Source organism: Puma concolor, chromosome A3 (assembly GCF_028749965.1).
Source record: "Puma concolor isolate L17-30 chromosome A3, mPumCon1.1.hap2, whole genome shotgun sequence".
In the NCBI taxonomy this organism is placed as follows: domain Eukaryota; kingdom Metazoa; phylum Chordata; class Mammalia; order Carnivora; family Felidae; genus Puma; species Puma concolor.
This window is the reverse complement of record NC_141669.1, coordinates 38,493,820-38,517,879: the sequence shown is the minus strand read 5'-3', so window position 1 is coordinate 38,517,879 and position 24,060 is coordinate 38,493,820. Positions and strand designations below refer to the sequence as shown.

At 49.0% G+C, this 24,060-nt stretch overlaps 1 protein-coding gene and 1 pseudogene across 5 annotated transcripts; both read right to left on the bottom strand.

Annotated features, from left to right (window-relative positions):
- Positions 1–215: 215 nt before the first annotated feature.
- Positions 216–15,907, bottom strand: IL1RN (interleukin 1 receptor antagonist). Of its 5 annotated transcripts, none has more exons than XM_086700605.1 (5): positions 15,755–15,907; positions 5,818–5,869; positions 3,838–3,926; positions 2,598–2,710; positions 216–1,532 (listed from the first exon to the last, which is right to left on the bottom strand). In XM_086700605.1, the coding sequence occupies exons 1-5, from the start codon at positions 15,762–15,764 to the stop codon at positions 1,317–1,319; spliced, it is 480 nt and encodes a 159-aa protein (XP_086556731.1). In that variant the 5' UTR covers positions 15,765–15,907; the 3' UTR covers positions 216–1,316. The 5 variants fall into 5 exon arrangements, with proteins under 5 accessions (XP_086556731.1, XP_025783116.2, XP_086556732.1 ...); XM_025927331.2 differs by lacking the exon at positions 15,755–15,907 and adding an exon at positions 14,662–14,725; XM_086700606.1 differs by lacking the exon at positions 15,755–15,907 and adding an exon at positions 6,200–6,360.
- Positions 11,141–13,764, bottom strand: LOC112864367 (cytochrome c oxidase subunit 6C pseudogene; annotated as a pseudogene).
- Positions 15,908–24,060: the final 8,153 nt, after the last annotated feature.

The following is a 24,060-nucleotide window of genomic DNA, read 5'->3' as shown; positions in this document are numbered from 1 at the left end:
TGGGGGCTATTGGGGACAGTGGTACCACACCGCTTCCTGGCCAGGAGATTTGCGCTCCTGTATCCAGAAAGAGTGAGGCCCAAGGAGGAAAGGTCTCTTAGAAGAGAGTCATCCAGGTCTAGTCCCCAGAGTGACAGAGGTCCAAGGACTCCCCATTTCCTAAGCTCTCCATGCCCCAAGCCTGGCAAGGCCATAGACACAGCCAGCAAAGTAGATGAATTTTCAACATTTTATTGTAAAACAGAGCATAAGTCACAGGGAGTAGAAAACTTTCCACTTAACATATACAACACACATTCACTGAGCACCTGCTAAGGGCCAGGTCATGTGTTCGGCCCCCGCGGGGACCTGAAACACACAAGCCATGCTCCCTGCTCTCAGGAGCTCACAGTCTGGTGCAGGAGACAGACAGAGGCTCAACCATCTTTCAAACAAGTCTCAGAAAGTCAGAAGTGCTAAAATGGTCCAAGAGCAATTCCTCCCTCCCAGGAGACGTGGAAAGAACACCAGGGGGGCTGCTCCTGTGCTGTGCCCTGGGGGTTGGGAGCTTTTGATGGGTCGGATGGGGGAGGAAAGCACTGCCCGCAGCTGTAAAAGGTCTGGAGTAGAGATGGTACTGGGGCCTGGTCAGTGGAGTCCAGACTTCAGGAATGTTACAGAAAGAAAAATTGCGGGGACCAACAAAATACGCTGACTTTTCATTTTTTTAGGTTGAGTTGTTACAAAAATAAGACAGGTAAATGAAAAAGGAGAGTTGCTTTCACCCTCCCCTGCTCCTTTCCAGAAAGGACAGTCTCCAAATAAAGGACTCTCCTTCAAATTGGATGCAACTGGCTTTGAAAAAAAAAAAGATGAAATCCTTATCTTCCGTTTTGCCACAGACTCTAAAAGCTTCCCCCACGAGACAGCTTGCAAAACAAGGTTGGGCAGGCCAGCGAGTGACAGGAGGGATCCGGGACATGGACACTGGGGCAAGGCAGGAGGGTGAGGAGGCGGCGAGAGGAGAGCAGAGGGCCAGGCTGGCCAAGGCGCCTGGCTTTTGTCCGGAAGCCACAGGCAGCACTGAAAGGCTTGGAGCAGTGCTGTGGCTCAAGCTGCACTTTAGAAAGACCGCTGTGGAGGCAGCATGGAGGCTGGTTAGCTGAGGAGGCTGCTGCTGGAGTCCTGTTTGCAGGGCTCTTGCATATCCTTCTGAGGGTCCACCCCACCAAGGCTGCTCCTCAGAGCCCCACAACAGCCAGGAGACGTCGGGCAGGGTGGAGACGTGTCTCTGGAGTCATCGATGTTGGGAGTGGGGGAAGTGAGGTACAGACACACTAACGTTCCATCTGGAAGTAGAACTTGGTGACCAACATGGCCTCCTCGGGCGTGTTGGTGAGGCTGACGGGCCGGTCGGCCTCCAGGGCTGTGCAGAGGAACCAGCCTGGGCAGGCAGCAGACTCGAAGCTGGTGGTGGGGCCGCTGTCTGAGCGGATGAACGTGAAGCGCTTATCTTGCTCCTTGTTCTTGCTCAGGTCAGTGATGTTAACTGCCTGGAAGCCAAGACATGAGCAGTGAGAACGGGGAGGCATGGAGGTCCTGTGCTGCCCCCTTCTCCCCACCATGACATGGCCTCTGGCTGGCCCAGAGCAAGTGCTGGAGAAACACTGACCTGGGACCACTGCAAGAAGTCACGTGTCCTACATCTCCTAGGACAGCAGAGTCTGTCCCACTGTCACACCTTGACTTTGAAAAATCTGGCCACTCTAGCCATGGGCCAATGAGTTTGGTAAGCACATGGTACCATCAGTAGAGACCAAGGCTGTGGAGGCTGGTGCTCTGTCAAGGTCTATGCCTCTGGAAAGAGGGCATGGTAGAGAAGGATAGGTGCCCCTATCCACTGGTGGGGGCAAGTGACAGTGCCATGCTCACAGCTACTCACGTTGGGTTAAGATCTTGTCCAACAAGCACCTAAGACAAAGCCATCTTTTCCCAGGGCTGGCAGCTCATTAATATTGCAGGGATCAAGGAATACAGGGCCCTGAATAGGATGCCAACTCATGGGTTTGAGTAGATAAGGATTAGAAGAGAAGGGTCCTGAAGCTTGGCTTCACTGGATGGTGGCAAGCCTAAGTGGGTTGGGGCCCCTCAGGCAAGAGAGTGACCCACAGAGAATGAGATCCCAAATGAACAATCCTTCTTCGCCCCCTCCCTTACTGAGACTAGACTTAGCCACACAATGGGCTTCAGCCAATGGGACATTAATGGTATGGTGCAAGCAGGGGTTTGATAAGCATTTGCACAGTGAGGCTTGTCATTTTGGAAAAATCCCTCTGAGGAAGTCAGCCGCCATGCTGTAAGGAAACCCAAGCCGACAACAGAGCTCTGAGAGAGCACCTGAAACAAGGGCCTGAAGGGTGAGAAACCATCTTAGACACCCCAGCGCCACCAGAGCTCTCTCCCGGGTGCAGCTGCAGGAGGGGCGTGAACTGCACTGAGTGGGTCAGAACTACCCAGCTGAGTCCCCCTAATTGGCCCACAGAGTCCCGAGAAAGAGCACATTATGGTGGTTCCAGCCACCAGGTTTGGGGTGCTTGTTATATGAGACAGGTCCTTACCTCCAGCTGGAGCCTAGTCTCATCACCAGACTTGACACAGGCCAGGCAGAGCTTCCCCCCATGGATCCCCAGGAACATGGCATGAGACTCAATGGGCACCACGTTTAACTTTTCTGGGGAAGAGCACAGGGGAGGGTCAGGTTGTAGAGAGAATGGGAGGCAGCCTGGACTCTCCCAGGAGAGTTTTCTGTCTCCCCCTGACCAACTAAAACCCTAAGATCAGAAGGACACTGAGGCGCCATCTTCCTGGTCCGCATTCAAATAGCAGATCAAACCAAACTCCCTATCCAGTTACTCCTCAAGGACCAAGTGGCCTAGATTCCGCTCCACATGGTTTCTATCCTTCCTTCTTCCCAGGATACGGGTGCTCCAGGTCACCAAGTCTGCTGCCCATGAGGACAGAAAATAGCACATAATGGGCTCCAGGGCTTGGTCTACAGGGACCTGACTGACTTTGAACCTGCCTCTTACCCTCGGTGGTCTCTGAGCCCTCACATAGCAGTGAAAATCTCAGCCTTTCTGCCCTTCAGTGTGTTCGTTAGGAGAATTAACAGATGGACAGGAAAGGTATGTCTCACACTCTTTCAGAAGGAGGCAGGGGGCCAAAAACAAGGGGATGGGGCAGGGTGGAAAGATGGAGATCAGATGGTACCGTTCTATAGTATCAAGTCAGCCGATAGGGATGTGAAAGCATCCCGGAAGGCTAGTGCTGAAAGAATCTCCCATCATGCCCTCACAGTGGCCTCATTTTACTAAAGGGAAAAACTGAGGTGGGGGAGGGGGCAAAGCTTGCCCATGTTCATGCAGCTTGTTTAGCGCACAGACCAGAACATGGCTGAGTGTGGTGTCTGTGAATAAGGGACATAACCCAGCCTTAGATATGGTGTATTCATTTTGGATGGTAGTTAGGGTCTGGACAACAGAGCAACATGGAAGGCTTAATAGTCACAGAGGGAAAGGGCCCATCTTACCTTCTGTGCCCTATCCCTGCCAGCTGTGGCCTGGGAACCCTGTGCCAGTTGGTGGGGGCTCCAGACCTAAGCTTTAAGGCTCCCACCCTCTTGAGGCTGCCCTCAAGTATGCCCTCTAGTGGCCAGGCTTCCCCCAGCTTCCAACTCAGCCGCAAAGACCCAATGGGGATTAGGGCTTTGAAACTAAGGTTTTGGAGGAACAGGATAAGGACTCCAGGGCAAAGTGACCCGGTTCCCACGTAGCAGCCACTTTCCTGGCAACCACTCACCTTCTAATTTAGTACTTGGTCCTTGCAAGTATCCGGCAACCAGTTGGTTATTCCTTAGGTAGAAGGTCTTCTGGTTAACATCCCAGATTCTGAAATGCAAAAGGACCCGGCTATGGGAAACAACCTCTGTGTGCCCAACCCTGTGCTCCACCCCTTCCTGTGTGCTCCAGAGCTCACTGGGTCCACATTCAACTTTCTGCCAGGGGTGTGGGATTTCTGTACACCCATGGCATGGAGGAGAGATTGAGGTCAACACTGATTAAGGAGCAGACCCAACTCCCACAGCTGGAAAGCAGTGTACCCACATCACATTCTTTTTTTTTTTTTTAATGTTTATTTATTTTTAAGAGAGAGACAGAGCGTGAGTGGGGGAAGGGCAGAAAGAGACGGAGACAGAATCCAAAGCATGTTCCAGGCCCTGAGCTGTCAGCACAGAGCCCAACGTGGGGCTCGACCTCATGAGTCATGAGATCATGACCTGATCTGAAGTTGGACACTTAACTGACTGAGCCACCCAGGTGCCCCAATGCACACCCACATTCTATCCCTCTCCTCACTTGTTATTCATCCTCTGATTCCCAGAGCAGACACCTTCTACTTCAGCAAAACATGCTCTAGAGTAGCACCATCCAATAAAAGTTTCTGGGTGCAGAAATGTTCTAGACCTACCCTGTCCAATATGGCAGCCACCAGCCACGTATGGCTATTGAGCTCTTGAAATGTGGTGGGACTGAGGATCTGAATTTTAAATTCAATCTAATTTTTATTAATTTCAGTGTAAATTTAAAGAGTTGTTTGAGACTAGTGGCCATCACAGCAGTTTCAAGAGACACAGCAGCTTGTAGCTAACTCACTCTGAGCCTTAGACCGTGAGGGTCTGTTCCCATCAGCCAGTGGCTGCTCTGGGTCTGGCAGGGGCAGTACACCCTGGGAACAAGCTTCTTTTCCAGCTCACCCAGGGACTTCCAGTGTTTTCTTCTTGGTCAAGGGCTGACAGCGGGACTAACAGAGACTCCATTCCCTGCTGCCCCCCATGTGACCTTGGACCTGTACCTCATCTCCTCACACGTGAAGTGTAGCTAAAACCACCCATCTCATCAGGTGACCTTGGGGAGCTCATGAGCTCAGTGAGGGATAGTGGGACAAACTGTAAAGGTCTTTGCACATGTGAGGATTTGACCTTTCGAGATTTTTCTTAGTTCCTGGATGAGTCTTCTCCTAGAGACCTCTAGGGGCATCTCCTGGAGCTCCCAGCCAGTAGGTGGAGGCAGAGGCAAATCTCGTGAAGCAGTTTCCATGTCTGGAAAGGGGAAGGACTTGCCCCGGATGCACACGCACATGCATGCACACACTTACACAGGCATGCACAGAACCCCAAACTTCAGCCTCAAGCACAGAAACTCAGTCTGAGGGTGAAGTCACCCTGACAAAGCTCAGTCCTAGGATGTCACAGGACAGAGGGCGCACGTGGACAGCATCAGAGCCTGCCAATGTTCCCACAGTGTTGGTGACATCTCACAAAACTCCTGGCTCAATTTTTAAAAATCACAGTAGTTTTCAGGCTCTACTTGACGTTCGCAACAACTCAGTAAGGGAGGCAGGGGGTTATCATTAACCCCATATCACAGATGGGGAAACTGAGGCCCCAGAGGAGCAGGATCCTCCACCATGTCAACACGGAGCTGCAGTGCTAGCCGGCAGTCTGGGACTCTGGGCCATGCTCTGCCCACAGCCACCCTGTGTGCTTCTTTGCCCAGCAAAGAGCCTCAGCATGGTTCCTTGGCACCTGTCTGTCACCCACCGAGTCGCCAGTCTCCGGGAAATAAGTCCCTGGCCAAGTTACTCCCCTTTCCTGAATAACAGGCATCCCTTTCCAGTCCAAACCCGGTTTTCAGGTGCTGTGGAGGCCAACATCCCCCGACGGCTGCGATGGCTCCATTTTCCTGTCCGTCCACCCCACCTCTGCAGGGGCGGCCTTACCTGAAGGCTTGCATCCTGCAAGGTCTCTTCCCCAAGGGGTGGCAGGCTGTCTCTGAATAGAACAAGAAAAGGAGGAAAGAGATCAGGTAACTGGGGGGGCATCTGCAGATTTCCATTCTGTGGCCACGGCGAGGCAATGGGACACTGCCATTTCAGGCCCGGAGTAGCTGCTTATAAAGAAAATAGTCACTCACCCAAAGCAGGCTGTTGCCGCCCTGTCCCACTCTGAGAAACGGAAATGCCCTCACATTTCCAAAATGAGAAACCCTTGTTGTTGTCACTTTCAACCGTGCTGAGTGTCGCAACGGGGTGTTGTAACTGACTCCCTCCCCTTTCCCCCTGTGTAATTTCCCCAAAATTGAGCTTTCTATTTCCCCCTCACCAAGTTCCTGGGAAGAAGAGCACAATGAAAACTGAACGCTCCCTCATCTTCCTGACAGGTATCCTGAGACTGTTTGTTGACTTTGTAAAAATAGATTTAAGTAGAAAAGTCCTCCTCTCCTAAAGCTAAGTGGTGGGGTTCCTCAGCACCCAGGACGGTCTCATGTCACTTTGTATTCTTTGAAGGATGCGTGCCCTTGCTGGACTCTGGACCAGGGACTAGCAAACATTCTGTAAAGGACCAGATAGTAAATATTTTAGGGTCTGTCTCCGTCATGATTACTCAATTCAGCTACCGTAGCTTAAACAGTAGAAGAGGCGATCTGTAAATGAGCAGGCTGATTGTGTTCCGATACAACTTTATTTACAAAAACGGGTGGTGGCCAGGGTTGGCTTGGTTTGCGGACCTCCTGCTGTAGTGCAAACTTTCTGAGAGGTGCTTTGAAGCCAGCTCTATTCCTGCTATCCGCGTCTTTAAAGTAATCGTCTTGGGAAAATGGGGCCAATTCAGCCCCTGGAGAAAAATGGATCCAAATTTCACCTCTGCCATTTGCCATTTGCTACCCGCGTGACCTGGAACAAGTCACTTCACTTATTTGGGCCTCTGTCTCCGTCTCCTCATGCCCAGAATGGGATTGATCACGTCTTCCTCATGGGTGAAAAGGAGGAGGGAGGGAGGGAGAGAAGGAGGAAGGAAGGAAGGAAGGAAGGAAGGAAGGAAGGAAGGAAGGAAAGAAGGAAGGAAGGGAAAGGAAGGGAAGGAGGAAGGGAAAGGAAGGGAAGAAGGAGAGGAAAGTTCTAGCCTGCAGTGAGCACTAATACGCATTAACTTCTTTCCTTACTACATTCTAGAAGTTAGGAAAAAGGTATGCGTAGTCCCATTTACGGATAAGGAAAATACGTACAGGGCTTCTGCATGATCAGAGCACACAACGCTAATGCAGAAACGTAGGCTGAAGCATTGGAGAACTGGATGGGAGCTCGGCAGCCCTCCTATCCCACCCTACCATTGTTTTTTGTTTTGTTTTGTTTTGTTTTTTAATTTTTTTTTTTAATGTTTATTTATTTTTGAGACAGAGAGAGACAGAGCATGAACGGGGGAGGGGCAGAGAGAGAGGGAGACACAGAATCGGAAACAGGCTCCAGGCTCTGAGCCATCAGCCCAGAGCCTGACGCGGGGCTCGAACTCACGGACCGCGAGATCGTGACCTGGCTGAAGTCGGACGCTTAACCGACTGCGCCACCCAGGCGCCCCCCTACCATTGTTTTGAAGAACACTAAGACTCAGAGAGGGAAAGGGACCCGCCCAAGGCCACACAGCATGTTAATGGCAACGATATGCCCAGGAATCCAGGTCTCCAGACTCCTAGCCAATGGTCATCCTGTTCACAGCGGCTGATCTTGATGAGCTCAGCCAACAAATATGTTCAACCAACAAATCAGCATCTGTGTCCAAATGAGAGTAAAATCCTTCAAGGAGGAAGGCTACACTGCGTATTTGAAAGTTGCTAAGAGAGTAGATCACAAAAGGTATAAAAGATAAGATGTAAAAGATATTTTTATGACTATGTATATAAAACAGCTGCTGGGTAAATCACTATGTTGTACACCTGCGACTAATACAATGTTCTATGTCAATTATACCTCAATTAAAAAAATTTTTTTAAAAAGGCAGGCTTCTAGGGGCGCCTGGGTGGCGCAGTCGGTTAAGCGTCCGACTTCAGCCAGGTCACGATCTCGCGGTCCGTGAGTTCGAGCCCCACGTCGGGCTCTGGGCTGATGGCTCAGAGCCTGGAGCCTGTTTCCGATTCTGTGTCTCCCTCTCTCTCTGCCCCTCCCCCGTTCATGCTCTGTCTCTCTCTGTCCCAAAAATAAACGTTGAAAAAAAAATTAAAAAAAAAATAAAAAGGCAGACTTCTCAAATCTTTCAGAGCAAGTGGAACATTTCTGCAAAAATTGTATCATCTCCCTGAGTGATTCCTTTGAGGAGCAAACTGGCGTGTACGTGTCCCCTCTGTTCTCACAAGGTGAGTGACCTTGAGGGAGACATTCACCTTTGAAACACATGCGAGAAACAGTATCTACCCTTGAGGGCCAAAGGGGAGTTTTGTTTGTTTGGGGGAGGGCTGGCTGAAGGAGGTGATGTGTAAGAACCTGCTTGATTATTTGCCTCTTGCAGCATTTGCTGAATTGCGGGATACGATTTCTGGAACGCTTAGAAATCATCAGGTGCCTAAACTTGGTCAGCACCTCTCTGAGATGAAAGGCAGCTAAACTGTGATAAACCCTCTCCTACATGCCTCAGTGTTACATCCACATCCCTTGAAAAACGCCCCTGAAGACTGAAGAGAAGTGACATGCCCAGGGGAGGCCGAGCGGCCCAGAGCCTGCCCTCAGACAGCACTCCAAGCCAAGGTCCCACCCCCCCTGGGGCTGCTGGGTAAATGCTCCTCTGTCCCTAGCCCAAATTCAAAGAGACAGGTTTCTCCTGGAGAACAGAGCCCTGAGTTCTCCACCTTTGCCAGGTCTGTGCCCTTTTCCCACTGTGCCCAAGAAGTGTCCTGGCAGGCCTTTCTGAGTATAGAGGAAGGAGTTCCTAGGGCCGGGCCGACAAGTCAGGCCGACCTGGGGCTGCGTCCTCCCATCACTTATGAGCTGGGCCACCCAGGCCCAGGTCTCTTGGCCTCGGTTTCATTATCCATTAGACAGGCCTAATAATTGAAGCCTTGTCACGGGGTTTTGTGAGGATTGAGATGATGCACATGGTGTATTTAACCCTGACCCTGGCACGTAGGAAATACACAAACAATAGAAAGCTACTGCGTCTGCTTTGTGGCCCCACGTAAAGTGAGAAAGGTCAGTCACAAGGCCCCTGAGCCAGTCAGCCCTGCCCTGCATGCCCAGTTGGACTCCCGAGGGGGAGGCCCTCATCCCTCTGGGCTGGGGGAGGAAAGGAGTGGGGGGTGAGAGGCTCTTTCCCTCCCCTCACGCTTCTGGCCACAATTCCTCTCTTGGTTCCGTCTTATCAAAATAGTTGGTGTCCCGATGATCTCTGCCCACAGGAAATCTCTGACTAAACTTGTTCTCAGTTCTGGCTCCTCAACCGCTCGCTCCAGTTCCTGAATTCGGTTTAACGACCACACCACATAGCGGACCCTGGGAGCTCCAGGCATCACAATTGTATCTAGTGCCTTCCTCGGCATGCCGAGCCCTGCCCTGCTAGACACTGGTGACTGCAGAAATGACCAAGGCCCACTCCAAGGGAAATAGGAAAACCAGGCTCTGTCTGTGTCCTTGGAGCGATACCACACAGGCTCTACGGGCCCCTGTTGATGCTTCTAGAGCTCCATCCACATAGGAAGTGCTCAATAAATGCTAACTATTTCTCAATTTCAGTTAATTACATCTTTCAGTTCTAAGATTTCCATTTGCTTCCTTTTTTTTTTGTATAGTTTCTACTTCTCTGCCAAAAGTTTCCATCTTGTCTTTTAAATCCTTGAACACAGTATTCATGGTTCTTGTAAAGGCTGCACCTGATAACTTCATTATTTGAATCCCTGCTGTGTCTCCTTCTGCCGTCCGTTTTTTCTCTGGTGCACAGGTTGTCTTACATATGCCTGACTACTTTTTACTGACTGCTGGGCACTGTAGCATATCAAAAACTGCAGAGATCATTTGAGGCTCCGGACAAGTCATCTAGAGGTGTATATATCTAGAGATGATTCACTTTTGCTTCTTCCGGGCAGTGAGGCTGTAGGCACTGAAGCCCCACATGACCTTAACCCCAAGAGGCTTGACACGATCGGAGCAGAGCTTTAATAACCATGCAGACTGTTCCATTTCTGTTCACTCCCAATCCTCTCGGGTCCCAGCCCAGACCTGGGGGGTTTATTGAGGCCCCTCCTCCTCAGTGAGAGCTAAAGTACACATTTTATCCTCTCCCTGCCCCCACACTCCCAGCCCTGTAAGTCTGTCCAAAACTCAGCTGGGGCTTCTAAAACCAGCCAATGCTTCCCAGGGCAAAGGGGCCCAGTGCTGACCTCCACCTGTCTGGGCTTTTGTAGTTCTTCAAAGCCTTGGTCATTCTTTGACACCTTCTGATTATCTAGAAATACATTTTGCTAGCTTTGCTAGTTATCACAGCAGGAAGGTTGATCCTAGGCCAGGCGTGGACACTGATGTCTATATTTTAAGTCTTATTACTCAGGATGGTGGAGTTGGAACAGCATTTGGGGGGGATAGGGGCAGAAGTGACTGAAAAGTTGGGCAGGAATCAGAGGATGAAGGGCCTTTAATGTAACACCAAGGGGCAGGGAATTTATCTTAGAGAAAATGGAATCAGAGGGTAAGACAGTCAGATTTGTCTTATTAAGATAATCGTGGGGCCAGTGGACAGATGGATTAGACTTGGTGTGAGGTTTGGGGTCACTGAGCCTGAAGGCAGAGGGGTGATGTGCTGGTAAGTGTTGACAGCTGGCTCACCAAAAGGGTTCTCATTAGTAGCATTTGCCTGTTTCTCTGGTGTAAATACTCCCACCGTGGATGATCTCGAGCCACTAGCATGACAATGCTGAATGCAAAGCTGACGCACACAAGCACGTCTCGCTGATGCCAGCATCCTGCAGAGGAGGCCGATTTGGCAGCTCGCCTATCTTTCTTGAGAGAAAGCGTCCTATTTCTTTTCTTTTTCTTCTCCTTCTTCTTCTTGTTTTTTGTTTTTGTTTTTTGTTTTTTTTTTTAGAGAGAAGGTGCAAGTAAGCAAGGGGCAGAGAGAGAGAGAAAGAGAGAGAGAGAAAAGCAGGGCTCGCCCAATGCAAGGCTTGAACTCACAAACTGTGAGATTATGACCTGGACCAAAGTCAGATGCTTAACCGACTGAGCCACCCAAGCACCCAAAGGCATCCCATTTCTTTCTTTTTTTTTTTTTTCTTTTTTTTCCCCCCACAGTATCTGTTAGTTTATTTATCAAGAGAAACTATTCCATAACCCAATATTCATGTTTCATACTTCAGGAACACAGATCAGCGACAAACTTTCATGGAACTCAACCCAAGGAAATTCTTTACATTCCAAAATCACTTTGCACTCTGAAAGATACCAGCCTTCTTCATCTCCTCAAAATCTTTCGTGGAATCATAATTTCCGTAGAAATCTGCGTATGTCTTCTTTCTTGGTTCGGCCACAGCAAACTTATAGAAAGCTGCAACCCCCAGGGATACAGGGAATGCTCCAACAGTATGAAATCGCAGACACTTGGCCAGAAGACCTCACATCTGAGGTTTCGCCAAAACACCGGAAGTCTTGGTAGCTATTCTGCTCAACACCAACCTTAAACCCAACGTCCTTCCTAACTGATACAGAAATGGATGGCCAAAAGCATCCTATTTCTTAACTCTAGTCCCTCCCCATCTCAGCCCAGGGGCCTATCGCACTGGTCACGTCCCCCTCGCAGAAAATGATCCCTCCTGACAAATCCAGTTTATCAGGAAACTTCAGTGAATCTTGGTGCAAACGTTTTCAGCTATGCCTGCTGGCGCTGCATTTATGTCATGCGAGCACCACTTGTAAAAATTTAAGCCTTTGGGTGGACAGGTGTGCACCTTAAGTTGTAATGTCTCAGTCTCATGTTCAGCCAGCTCTTGAGTACGTGAGTGTCACAGCACACAGCACACAATAGACGCAGTGCTGTTGTCCAAACTTTGGAAATTTTTACTAAGGTAACGGTACAAAGTCTCTGGTTACTCTTTCCAAGAGATGGGTAAATATATTCGTACAAACAGGAGGAGGAACAAGTATATCTCATGCCTTCCCTTTGTCAGTTTCCACCTACCCAGCCCTGCCAGGTAACCAAGTCAATTTTAACAACATCCAGAAGCTTATTAGAAGCTCCCTACAGCAGCAAGCCAGCTTTGGAGACAGATTCTGTCCTGGGCATCTCTGCCCACCAAACTGCAGCCATCAGGGTGACCCGTATGCCCTCCTGGGCCATGTAAGGGTGGTCAGGAGATTATATATAACGTCAACTGTTATCAATCATTGCTTCACAAGAAGCTTGCTCTCCTCCTAGGTCTAAATGGTAAACTTACTGAGAATCTTTTGTAAGTTTCAAAGTCTTCCAAGATGTTTTTTGCTTCAACAATTTCTGGGTTTGATATGAATCTGCACTGAAACCATTATTTATCTAGTTATCTTGTGCTTCTAGAGGGACATGTTTGCTCTTGCCTTCTTGGCTATGGTGACTAGCTTTATAAGGCAGCTAGCTTCTCCACTGGCAGACAGGGAGGGACAGGAACTAGGGAATGGGGGAGGGCACAGCTGTGTTTCTTACATGCTTGCTTCAGGCTGTGTGTTCTATTCTTTCATATGGATCTCACTTAGTCCTCATAACAGCTGTGCAAGGTGGATAAATGTAGACCCACTTTCAAGATGGGTATATATATTTATACTCACTTTGTAGCATAAAAAAAAAAAATCAAGGTACAGGAAGATTAAATCACTTGCCCCAGATGGTGGTGGAGGCAGCATTTGAACCCAGTTCTTGTATTCTTCCTTACAGTCAGTCCTGCCAGAAAGGCAGCTGACCTCTTTCCTCTCTGCCTCATCGCACAGGTAACAGAAGCCAAGGATTGTATTTGTTCCTATGGTGTTCCTTTTGGTTTTAACTCACATCTTATAGAGCAACAATTTATTCCACAATTGCTTGGACATTTTAGGAGTTTGTCTGTTTTTTGGTAGTAAGGAAAGGACGATTCTAAGGCCTTACAGAAGTTAAAGAGAAAAAGCTCTTTATCTGGTTTTGAACTAGAGTGGCCAACTGTCCTGGTTTTCCTAGGACTTTCCAAGTGTTAGTACTAAAAGTCTGGCATCCTGGGAAGTCCCTCAGTCCCTGGAAAACTGAGATGATTGGTCACCCTATAATACAAGTCCTTAAGAGGTGCTTATATCGGCGGGTGGCTGGGATTGCAAATTGCAGGCAGTTAACTGCTAATCATTGTGTCTTGCATAGCAAAGATGTAGTCCATTAAAAAAAATTTTTTTTTAACATTTATTCATTTTTGAGAGACAGAGAGACACAGACCATGAGTGGGGGAGGGGCAGAGAGAGAAGGAGACACAGAATCCCAAGCAGGCTCCAGGCTCTGAGCAAGTTGTCAGCACAGAACCCAATGCAAGGCTGGAACCCACGAACCATGAGATCATGACCTGAGCTGAAGTCAGACGCTCAACCAACTGAGCCACCCAGGCGCCCCAAAGATGTGGTCCATTTTATTAGGTACGTAGATATGTAGATGAAGCACACAAGAACCAAAAAACTTAGTGAGTCTTCCACTTAGGAAAAGAGACCATAGCGGATACGGTATTGATCAATCACTCCCCTTCTGATCAAGTTAATTTTTAATTTAGCCATTCACATTTTATTTCCTCCAACTATGTAAATCAAGATATGTCCACGTCAAGTGGCTTAAGATTGTTTTCAAATGTAAGTTGTGCAAAGGATTTACCCTTTCACTATCACTATTTTCACCTTCACCTCCTCATCCTCCTGCCCTGCCTTCTTCACACACATTAGCGGTATGGTCAGGGGTGTTAGAGAGGAAGCAGAGGTCCAGTGAGGTAAGAGATGTGTCCCAAGCACATACCCACCTTCACCCTGGCTCCTCTGCCCTCGAGTTCCCAGCTCTTTAGGCAAACTACGAATCTCTCCATGATCTCTCTCCTCAGAGCCCTGCTCTCTGCTCGGCAAGGATAGCACCACCCACGTCCCTGGCCTTCCAGAAAACATGGTGTCTTCACTGGGCTCACACACACTCATCTCCTGAACTTGAACTTACTCAGCACCTACCACGTGCCACTTTAAAATATTTTGGGGGTGCTTGGGTGGCTCAGTCGGTTGAACATCCTACTCTTGATTTAGGCTCAGGTCATGATCTCACGATTCATGAGATTGAGCCCCACGTCGGGCTCTGCGCTGACAGCGGGAAGCCTGTTTGGGATTCTCTCTCTCCCTCTCTCTCTCTCTGCCCCTCCTCTGCTCTCTCTCTCTCTTTCTCAATCTCTCAAAATAAATAAATAAACATTTTAAAAAATAATAGGGTCACCTGGGTGGCTCAGTTGGTTAAGCATCCAGCTCTTGGTTTAGGCTCACATTTTAATCTCATGGTTCATGAGTTCGAGCCCCACATCAGGATCTCTGGATGTCAGCACAGAGCCCACTTCAGATCTTCTGTTCCCCTCTCTACCCTTCCCCCACTTGCGTGCATGCTCTCTTTCTCTCTCTCTCTCTCTCAAAATTAATAAACTTAAAAAATAATAAAATATTTTGGAATGAACCGTTTTTAAGTATAGTGGTTTCCTCACATTATATCATTATCTAGTTCTGGGAGTGGCGCCCCCTTTACACATTCGAAAGATACGCAAGACCACGGGCTCACATTTTCATACAAGCCACTGGAGACTGCCTCACCTCCTCCAAAGGGGAGGCCTTGCTGCCCTTGGAAAAACTGCTTGTGGTTTCCAAAGCACTTCTCCCTCCATGACCTCATTCAGTCTCTGCACCCCTAGAACACAACACAGTGATTTAAGAGACAAACCGTCTGCAGTGGAGCCCAGCTCCTCCCCTTGTAGTGGCTGTCTGGCCTTGGGCAAATTACTTAACTTTTCTGTGTCCAAGTTCCCCCTTCTGAAACTGAACAATAATAGTGCTTCCCCATATGGTTGTTGTGAGCATTAGAAGAGACAGGCCACCTAAACAGCTCGGCAGAGCACCTGGCTCATAGTAAGCCCACGGAAGGATTGGCTATTACTGTACCCGTGAAACCCTGAGAGTTTGCCTGCCTCCTCTTGACCTGAGAAGAGTGAGACCCAGAAAGGAGTAATAGAGGCCGTTTGAGGCCAAACACAGGAACTAGGTCTCCGGAACCCCAGTTTTAAGATCTTTTTTCTGCCCTACACAGATCTTAAACAGACTGCGAAGCAGTAGCCTGTAGGCTGCGTATTTCCATTGCTCACGTTATTGTTTTATTTAATCAAACTACTACACAAGGAAATCAGAATATCTGACTGCTCCTGAGAAATGAGAAGTTCTGGCCACCTGGGCCAGCATTCTCATGAGACAACCAGCTGCTGGAACCAGTCAGTCCCCACTAATTCCCAGTCCCCACCCTTTGGTATTATCCTTCAGCTCTTGTAAGCTAGTGCCCGCTTCTTTTAGTATTTCTCATTGAGTTCACACTGTTCTCGCCCTCATTTGACAGAAATATTTCTCCAATTTCTATGTCTCTGTCAACAGTGGAAAAGGACCAATAGAGTCTAACAGCTCCATGATTTTTCTCACAGCAGACATGCTTCCTCTGGCGCCCGCTGGAGGGACAGGCATTGGGCTCACCTCAGTGTATGTGTGTGGCCCGCTGTAGCCTCCACCTCGGCCAGGTCTCCAACGTGGGCCTGGAGCTACATGCCCTTGACATTTCTCTGGAAGCCTGCCCTCAGTAAACACGAGTGGTCGATAGTTTCCTCCCCATTTTTCAGATGGAAAAATAGGAGTGGAAGGCGCTTACCTGATGCCATGGGGAGGGCCTGGTAGCATCCGAGGTCTTCTGAGACCTTCTACACTCTGGCTCCAGACTGAGCTGCTGCACAGAAAGGAGAAGCACCGGGCAGTACCTGTGCCACCAGCACCTCCCGGGATGAAGTTGCTCCTTCCTTCCGGATTACCTGAGGAGAGGAAGAGGAAGAGCCACTGCTGCCTTCTACACACCCAGGCAGGGCTCGCCAGGCCCAGCTTCCAAAAGGGTGACTCAGGCTAACAGGAACCAAACAGGTTCTTATCTCTCTGTAAAACCAGAGGCCTCACGTGAGGAACCGACCGGGATTAGTAAGGCTGGACCTTTGTGCGCACCCAACTTTTGTGCTCAACCCAATGATGCATGCATGCGTTTATTCACCTAGTCAATATGGGTTGACCTAATCCTGTGTTCCAGGTAATCTTCCAGGCACTGGGGGAAAGCCAGATAAGGTCCCTGATAGTCTAACAGAGGAGGGCAAGACAAGAAATTAGGAAACAAACGGACTACCTTCATATGAAAGGAAGTACAGTAGGGGGAATAAAAAACATGATAGATTTTTGAGGGACCTAGGGGTGGGTGCATGTTTTCTGCAAAGTGGTCAGAGAAGGCCAATCTGAGAAGCTGACTTGCGACCTGAGACCTGAGACCTGAGTAATGTCAAAGAAGTGGAAGAGTGTCCTGGGGGAGGGAAGAGTAAGCACAAAGGCCCTTGGGTGGGGACCTTCTTGGTCTATTTGGGGACCATGTGGAGGCTCATAAGGTTGGGGTGTGGCTTATGGAGCAGCAGGGTGTCCATCCTTTCTTCCAGCTACCCTCAGGCTCCCCACCCCAGCTGCTGGCATGATAACTGCCCACAAGGCCAGATACTCTCTCCCCACCTTCTCTAGAAGACTCTATGTTCTAAACCTTCTCCTCTTTGCCATTCCGAACTTGCTCTCTAGCTTTATGCCCTTGGGTCCTGCCATCAGGGAGCAGACAACTCAGGAATCTTTAAAACCATCTGGGTTGATGCATGGGGAGCAGTGGCAAGCTAGAGGTCTTGAATCTTGTCCTCTGGCCTACCACTAACCAGCTGTATGACTCTGGAAGTGTCCCTTAGATTAGGGGCAGGCTGGAGCAAGAAATGGCATGCAAACTGTAAAATGCTTTATAGGCTGTGTGCATTGAAATAGGGTTTTGCTCTAGACAGGGCCTTAGGGCACAGGAGAAAGGGAGAGTGAAGGGGCGGGCCAGCCTACTGGCCACCTTCAAGCCTGTCTTTTCTTTTGGAGAAGGAAAGGCCATTCTTACTTGCAGAAGGGCTCATCGTTCATAAACGTTTCAATAGGGGTCTGTTGGAGTTCTTCACTTTTCCTCTAACCCTGCCTCTGGGGCCTGGGCTCATTCCCAGGGCCCCTTCACTCAGCCCACAGGGCCTGAAGTCAGCAGAGAGATGCAGAGAGCCAGAGGCGGCCAGGGTGCCCGTTCCTGGGTACTTCTGACCACAGGGACTTCCCACAAGGCCTTCACTTCCTGTTCTATTCAGCCTTGGCTCATCAGCTAGAATGCCAAGGCTTCCGAGTTTGGGCTGGGAATTTCTGAAGCAGGTTTTGTAGAGAAATTCCTGTTTGCTAACAAATCAGGAACTAAATTTTGTAAACCTGGAAAGTTGGGCCCTTGGGGCAGCTTGGGAACCTGCCTGTAGATGCCATCTTGTCATCATGGTGAGCATGTCTGTTATTACACCAGGAGGACCACTCTGTGAGGCAGGTTCTGGCACTCAGAGTTTCAGATCCCAGTCTCACAAACTACACCTGTGTGATCTTAGAAACATGTGTAAAAGGAAGGTAAGACCGTTAGTCACCTTTTGGGGTGGTTGTGAGGACTGAGCAAACAAACATAAGGTGTTTAGAACACAGGAAGCATTGTCTAAGTATGAGCTATAATTCTGGCAGAGCATGGGTCTGATGTCTCCATGGGGAGCTAAGGGCCTGGCCTAGTCTGCAGTCGGTAAGATGGTAAGCTAGGCTGCCAGTCTGGGTCGGGGATGGCATGTTGATCAGTGCACAAGGCTGGCATTTCCCATCCAGGCCTGACACGGGGCACTTCCAGGATGGAGGAACCATTTGTAGGCATCTCTAGCCCTCTAGAGCCTAGCCCACTCCAGAACTTTCCTCTCTAGATTTACCACCTCTCCTCCAAAGCTGCAAAGATCTAAGGGATCAGTGGCCTGGCCTGGAGCACTCAGAGCACCTGAGAAGCCCAGAGTCAAAAAAGTCCCAGAGATGGGGAAGTCTACAGTTGTGGGAAGGGCTGGCAATGGGGAACTTGGGAATTCCTGGTGGCTGGGGACCCTGGGTGGTGGAGAGGGGCTGCTTCGGAAGAACACTGAGGCACTCTGCCTCCAACAACAATGACTGACCACTCACTCCAGCACTGACCTCCCTTGGGCCAGGCCATTGCACAAAGAAGAAGGGGGTGGGGGACAGATAGAAGACAAGGGAAAAGCAAGAGGTAATGAGGAGAGCAGGCATCAGGAATGGAGGAATGAGATATTGAGGTTCAATGTTATTAGAATCCATGTCTCAGATTAAGACAGCTGCAGGTGAGGTAGGAGAGATGCCAAGGCCCCAAAGGGAAGTCATATGCTAGGCTCAATGGCAGGGTTCCTGTGCACTGTGGGAAGACTAAGAGCATTAGAGAATCCCTCCACTTCAGCCAGGGGAGACAGGCACCAAAGGGGCATCCTGCTTCCTGCTGGTTTCGGTCCATGAGGCCAGAGCAATGGATCTGAGTTGTGACAAGAGATACCATTGAGCTGTTTCACATGGTCTTAGATCAATACTAGTCCTCACAGGTTCCAGGAGAGTCTATACAACCTGGCTCCAGGCTCAGCCTGCAGAACAATCCCCTTATTCCCTGAACTCTAGCTACACAGTCCTTTTGATTTCTCAAGTTCACCTCTTCCTCCCACCTCAGGGCTTTGACATAGGCTGGTCCTCTGCATGGAACACCCTCCCCTGCCCCATTCCACTGACTAGCGGACCATCCTCACCCTTGAAACCTTCATTTGTGTGATCCTATGTGTGACCTCTGCCTCCCCGGCAGGTCACGGCAAGGACTGTGTCTGTTCTGTTCACCATTATATCCCCAACTCACATGGCGCAGAACCTGCCACATGGAGAAATGAATAAAGGAATGGATGGGAAGCTACCACTCAGGTACAGTGTCTCTCTCTCTCTCTCTCTCTCTCTCTCACACACACACACAAACACACACACCCCGCTCACACATCTGTATGAATGAATAAGTCTGCCACCATGACATTTATAAGTGGTCACGCATTGAAACACACATGTTCACATCAACCAACGTCAAGATGTGCAGATTCTGCTTAACCCCACGATCCACTCTTCTGGGAACTTCCCCATTGCCACCGCCACAGTTCACAGGGCCAGTCACGTATAAATGTCCCTGACTTTGTCCCCAGGCCATGGCTGATTGGACAGTAGCTGGGGGGATAGCTCCTCCAAACTAATGCACCACTGGGAAGGAGGAACTAGAATGCAGAGGCCAGGCCACATGTAATTGCTCTCAAACTGAGGACCTCAAAATCCATAAGTCATTGCCCACGTGTGTGGGGTACATTGCAGTTGACAAAGCTCCTAGACGTGAGTCCACGGCGCAGCAGGGCCTGTCTGAGGTTTTGTCTGCCAGGCTCCCTGCCTCACGTGGGTGAGCCACCCCAGCTTTTCTCAGCCCAGCCGTCTTACCACATCCTCAGCCACAGTGCATGGGACTCAGGACCCGAGTTAGAACAATCTAAATCCTCCTGGTATCATTCACGCTAAATCTAAGAAAGAGAAGCCATTCTACTGGCTTTCACAGCAGCCAAATAGTAAAAGCTGTCAGCTAGTTCTAAGTGCGATTTGGTCCCTTGTGACAACAACCAACAATCACAACAAAATCTAACGTACATTCGCTCCATGAAGACTTAGCCCCCAACCACTGCCATGTGCTATGTCAGATCCTGAGGGGTCAGAGGTAAGTGTGGTGGGCGTGTCCTTGTCTTCACAGGATACAGTCTTCATACTTGCAGAAAACTGCATCACAGGGTGATATGTGCATGGACAAGGGAAGCATAGGGTTTTGTGGGAGTGCAGAGCAGTGACACTGTAGTTGGGCTTGGGGGAGCAGCCAGGGGAGGAAGATGGGGCAGGTAGGGGAGGAAAAGGGAAGAGAAGCTTCAAAGTGAAAGAAAGCCTGGCTAGGGGGTTTAGGCAAAGCAGAGCTAAAGTGTAGTGTTCCGAGGGAAAAGCCGTGGGAGCATACACTCTATGCTTATCTGGGGGAAGAGAAGTTGGGGAGCTGATAGTGGTTATGGGGTCTTATCCGCAACCCCCCCACCCCCCGCCTAAAATAACTTGAGCTAAAGTAGATCTCTGTTGGTTGTTTCATGCAACAGGGTGGCTGGGTCCTGGGAAGCCCTGCCTCAAATGTTAGTCACCTGAGAAAGCTTCCTTTTCTGAGGCCAGGGGCTTTTATTAGGAAAGAAGTATTCTAACCACAGGGTCTTGCGGTGCGTCAGAATTCCTGGAGAGACTGAGCTACAAAGCCTCTCTGTGCTCAGTAACAGGAATGTGCAATTGACCTGTGGTTTGTTACAAAGGGTTGCATCATTGGGGAAAGAAGGCTGTGCCCAGGAACAGAATAGCCAAGGGTCTGGAGTTGTCCAGACCTAGAGGCTTCCCCAGTTGGCTGGATCCCAGTGCTGGGGGCCAGGGTCATGGACTTAGACCTCAGGAGAATCTCCCCATCCTAGTCTGTTGCAAGGACATGGAGTGCACACCTAACCCGGGCCAAACTCCCTGCTGCTCTGGGAAGAGGACTTTGTGTGGATGGCTCCAAGCAAACCTACTCCCCTTTGCGGTTCATGCTTAAATGACCGAGGATGGTTTTAACGCGTGCACACAGAGACTGGCATGCAATGGAGACTAGCCTGCAGGGAGCTTATTGGGGACTTGGCTCAGGAGCCACTCCTGTGTGGTGCAAAGAAAGGAAGACTGAATAGAAGGACCTGAACTGCAATGCAGTCACAGCACAGGCCTCAGCCCGTCCCTTAGAACATCTGGAGCTAGGGTGGGCCTGAAAAGAGAGCTGGGTCTCTGCATCCCCACACTGACTGCTCACTGGATGCAGGCTTCCCTTGGAGGGCAGACATGACTTCTTCAGGGACAGGTCATCCTTATGGGGCAGGGGTAAGTCTGGGCAGTGCCCCCCAGCATCTACAGTGGCAATGGTCAATGACAACTGTGATGCTACCATAGTGGCTATCTCACTGAATTTTCACAACAGTCTTCAGAGGGTATTAACTATTATCTTCACTTTACAGATGAGGAAACTGAGGCACAGAGTTGTTTGACTCAGAGCCTACTTCACCATAACATCTCCTTTGTGAGTAAATCATTGGATGTGTAATCGGGACACCTCAGTGCCAAACACCTTAACTTCTCACCTACCCACTGACTGTTTCCCAAAAACGTCTTTATTGATCTCTGGGATTCAATTTTCCCAGCTCTCGAATGGGAAATACACACTTGGCCTACCTTTTACTGGGTGAGCTTTGTGAACTGCTAACCCCTATATGAATAGCAGACGGGATTCTTATTACACATGAAGAACAATAGGGGATCTAAGAAATGGCAGTATAAGACCACCCCTAAGTCTCTGAGGATGGCCAGAAGCCTAAACCTTTTGGGTACTCCAGCTGGCAGAAGGGCAAATACAAATACCTCCATTTGGCAAATAGATAGATGGAGGTAAATGACAGGAAAGTCTGCAGACAGAACTGAGGCCAAAAATTAATTCCCAGAACCCATGTCCAACATGGCCTTAGTATGGATATGATGACACAATGGAAACAAGAGCCAGCCCATCCAAGAGGAAATGGACTTCCTGAAAGGGGTAGGAGGGAAATGTGAAATGTGCTGGGCACCATGCCAGATGCTTTATATAGGTTATGTTTTCATGCCTTCAATAACCGGAGGCTTTTGACCACTGTCAATCAGAGGTTCAAAGGTGAGGGGTAACCTGTTAAGGACATAGGGCCCAGAAGGGGCAGGACCTTGGCTTTCTCCAGCACATCTCGCAGCGTCCTACTGGGCAAGGAGCTTGCTCCAATGCCACAGGAATACTGGCAGCATTATAGGCTGGCCAACGTCTGAACTTGTTCTTGCCCAGAAGTGCAAACTGTAGAAGAGAGTGAAAGCCTTTGCGTCTTGCAGCAAGACCTGTTTCTTTAATTTGGGTGTTGGTCTGAGGCCTTCTCTGGGATTAATATGCTAGGGGCCTGGTGTGGTTGATTAAAGAAAGTTTGAGGCAAGATTTGCAAGCCCCAGGCCCAGAAAAAAAAAAAAAAAAAAAAAAAAACCCTGGGGTGAGGACAAGGGGGAAGACAGAAGAGGCCTTCCTATAAGCCCCAGAGTGATGGTGGTTTCCTCAAAGAGATCCCCAGCAGGACCCGGGATCTGCGTGTGGGCATCACTGCTAGGCCAGGAGAGGGCTGTGGGTGCACGTGTGTATGCAGTGATTGACCTGGAGTCAGACATGCCACAGAGCCTGTTGATTCACATGCACCAGAGAAGCTTCCATCCAGATCTATCTAAACACATTTGACGGTAACTGTTGTCCTTCAGTAAAGACATATCCCCTCCTCATCCTGGGTGATGGGCGATGTGAAAAGGTTCTCCAGATGAGGTGTGGGCTCAATGAGGAGAGGGAAGAGTCCAGAAGACATTAAGGCATGGCCCAAGCATAACCTCTTGATGTATGGGGAGGGTTTCCCCATCCACGACACGGGGCTGATGATCGCGCTTTGATAACACCAGCAAGGCTTTCGGTAGAGTGACGTAGACATAGCACCTCAGCAGATAGCTGTGGTTTGTCCAAAATTTCATGTGTGTTGAAGTTATTTGTTACTATAAATAATACTAATTTATTTAGTAGCAGCAGTACACGTTTAGAAGTGTCCTATATTTGTGGCGACTAAATACCTGGTCACTCTGCTGTGGCCAGCCCCTTCCTGTTGGTGTTCTCTCCATGAAATTCGGCTCCAATATTAGTAGAGTGGCTGTCCTCTAGTTAGAGCTTGACTGTATTCTTTCATCCTTTTACCTGGAACTTTTCTGTTTAGTATTTAAGACATGTGTCTTGTAAATGTCAGCAAGCCCGATTTATTTTATATTTTATTTTATTTTGTTAATATAATTTATTGTCAAGTTAGCTTAACATAGAGTGCATATACAGTGTGCTTTTGGTTTTGGGGGTAGATTCCTGTGATTCATCACTTACATACAACACCCAGTGCTCAAACCCAACAAGTGCCCTCCTCAATGCCCATCACCCATTTCCCCCTCTCCCCCGCCCCCTTATCAGCCCTCAGTTTGTTCTCTATATTTAAGTGTCTTATAGTTTGCCTCCCTCCCTCTCTGTTTGAAACTTTTTTCCCCCTCCCCCTCCCCCGTGGTCTTCTGTTTAGTTTCTCAAGTTCTACATAGGAGTGAAAACATATGATATCTGTCTTTCTCTGACCCGGTCTTTCAACTAGGAAGCTTAGTTCACATTCATTTTTTGGTAGTCCTTAATATATTTGGACTTGCTTTACTACCTTAATTTTTCATTTCTGTTTTAGCTCTTTTTTAATGCTTCTTATTCCTCTTTTCTTGCCGTACTGGCCCGGGGCGGGGGGGGGGGGGGCGGTATTTTTTTTTATTCCATTTCCCCGCCCTCCCTTAATGGCTCAGAAATTACATACTTTGTTTCTGTTCTTTTTGTGGTTGCTATCAAAATTTTACCATGGCTCTTTTACTTTTCGGGGTCTAAAGGTAATAAATATCTACACATCCTTCCCCCCAAATACATGGATCTAGGAGCATTTTAAACCCAACCTCTATGTTACTGCTGAATGGCGTTTTAGTTCTATTATTTTGCTAACAGCACATTTAGATTTGTTTTTAACAGATAAGACAGGCTTTGTTTAGGTTTTCCTACACATTTGCTGGTTTCTTGGCTCACCATTCTTACTGACATCCCAGATGTCGTGGGCCACCCAAACATGTCTACCTCCTACTCCCTGTGACCTGTGAATGTGTTATGTTACATGGCAAAGAGGGAATTGAAGTTACAGATGGAAAGCAAGTTGCTAATCAGCTGACCCTTAAAATAGGGAAATTATTCTGGATTATCTGGGTGGGCTCAGTATAACCACAAGAGTCCTTAACAGTGGGAGAGGGAGACAGAAGAGGAGTCAGAGTCATATG

Bases quoted from the DNA above. Each gene is read 5' to 3' on its own strand.
- IL1RN (XM_025927330.2), bottom strand. From the start codon at position 5,933: ATGGAAATCTGCAGATGCCCCCCCAGTTACCTGATCTCTTTCCTCCTT. The intron at 2,711-3,837 runs GTGAGTGGTTGC...GCTCTTCCCCAG, and splicing joins ACCAAGTACTAAATTAGAAG to AAAAGTTAAACGTGGTGCCC. The intron at 1,533-2,597 runs GTAAGGACCTGT...CTTGGCTTCCAG, and splicing joins AGACTAGGCTCCAGCTGGAG to GCAGTTAACATCACTGACCT.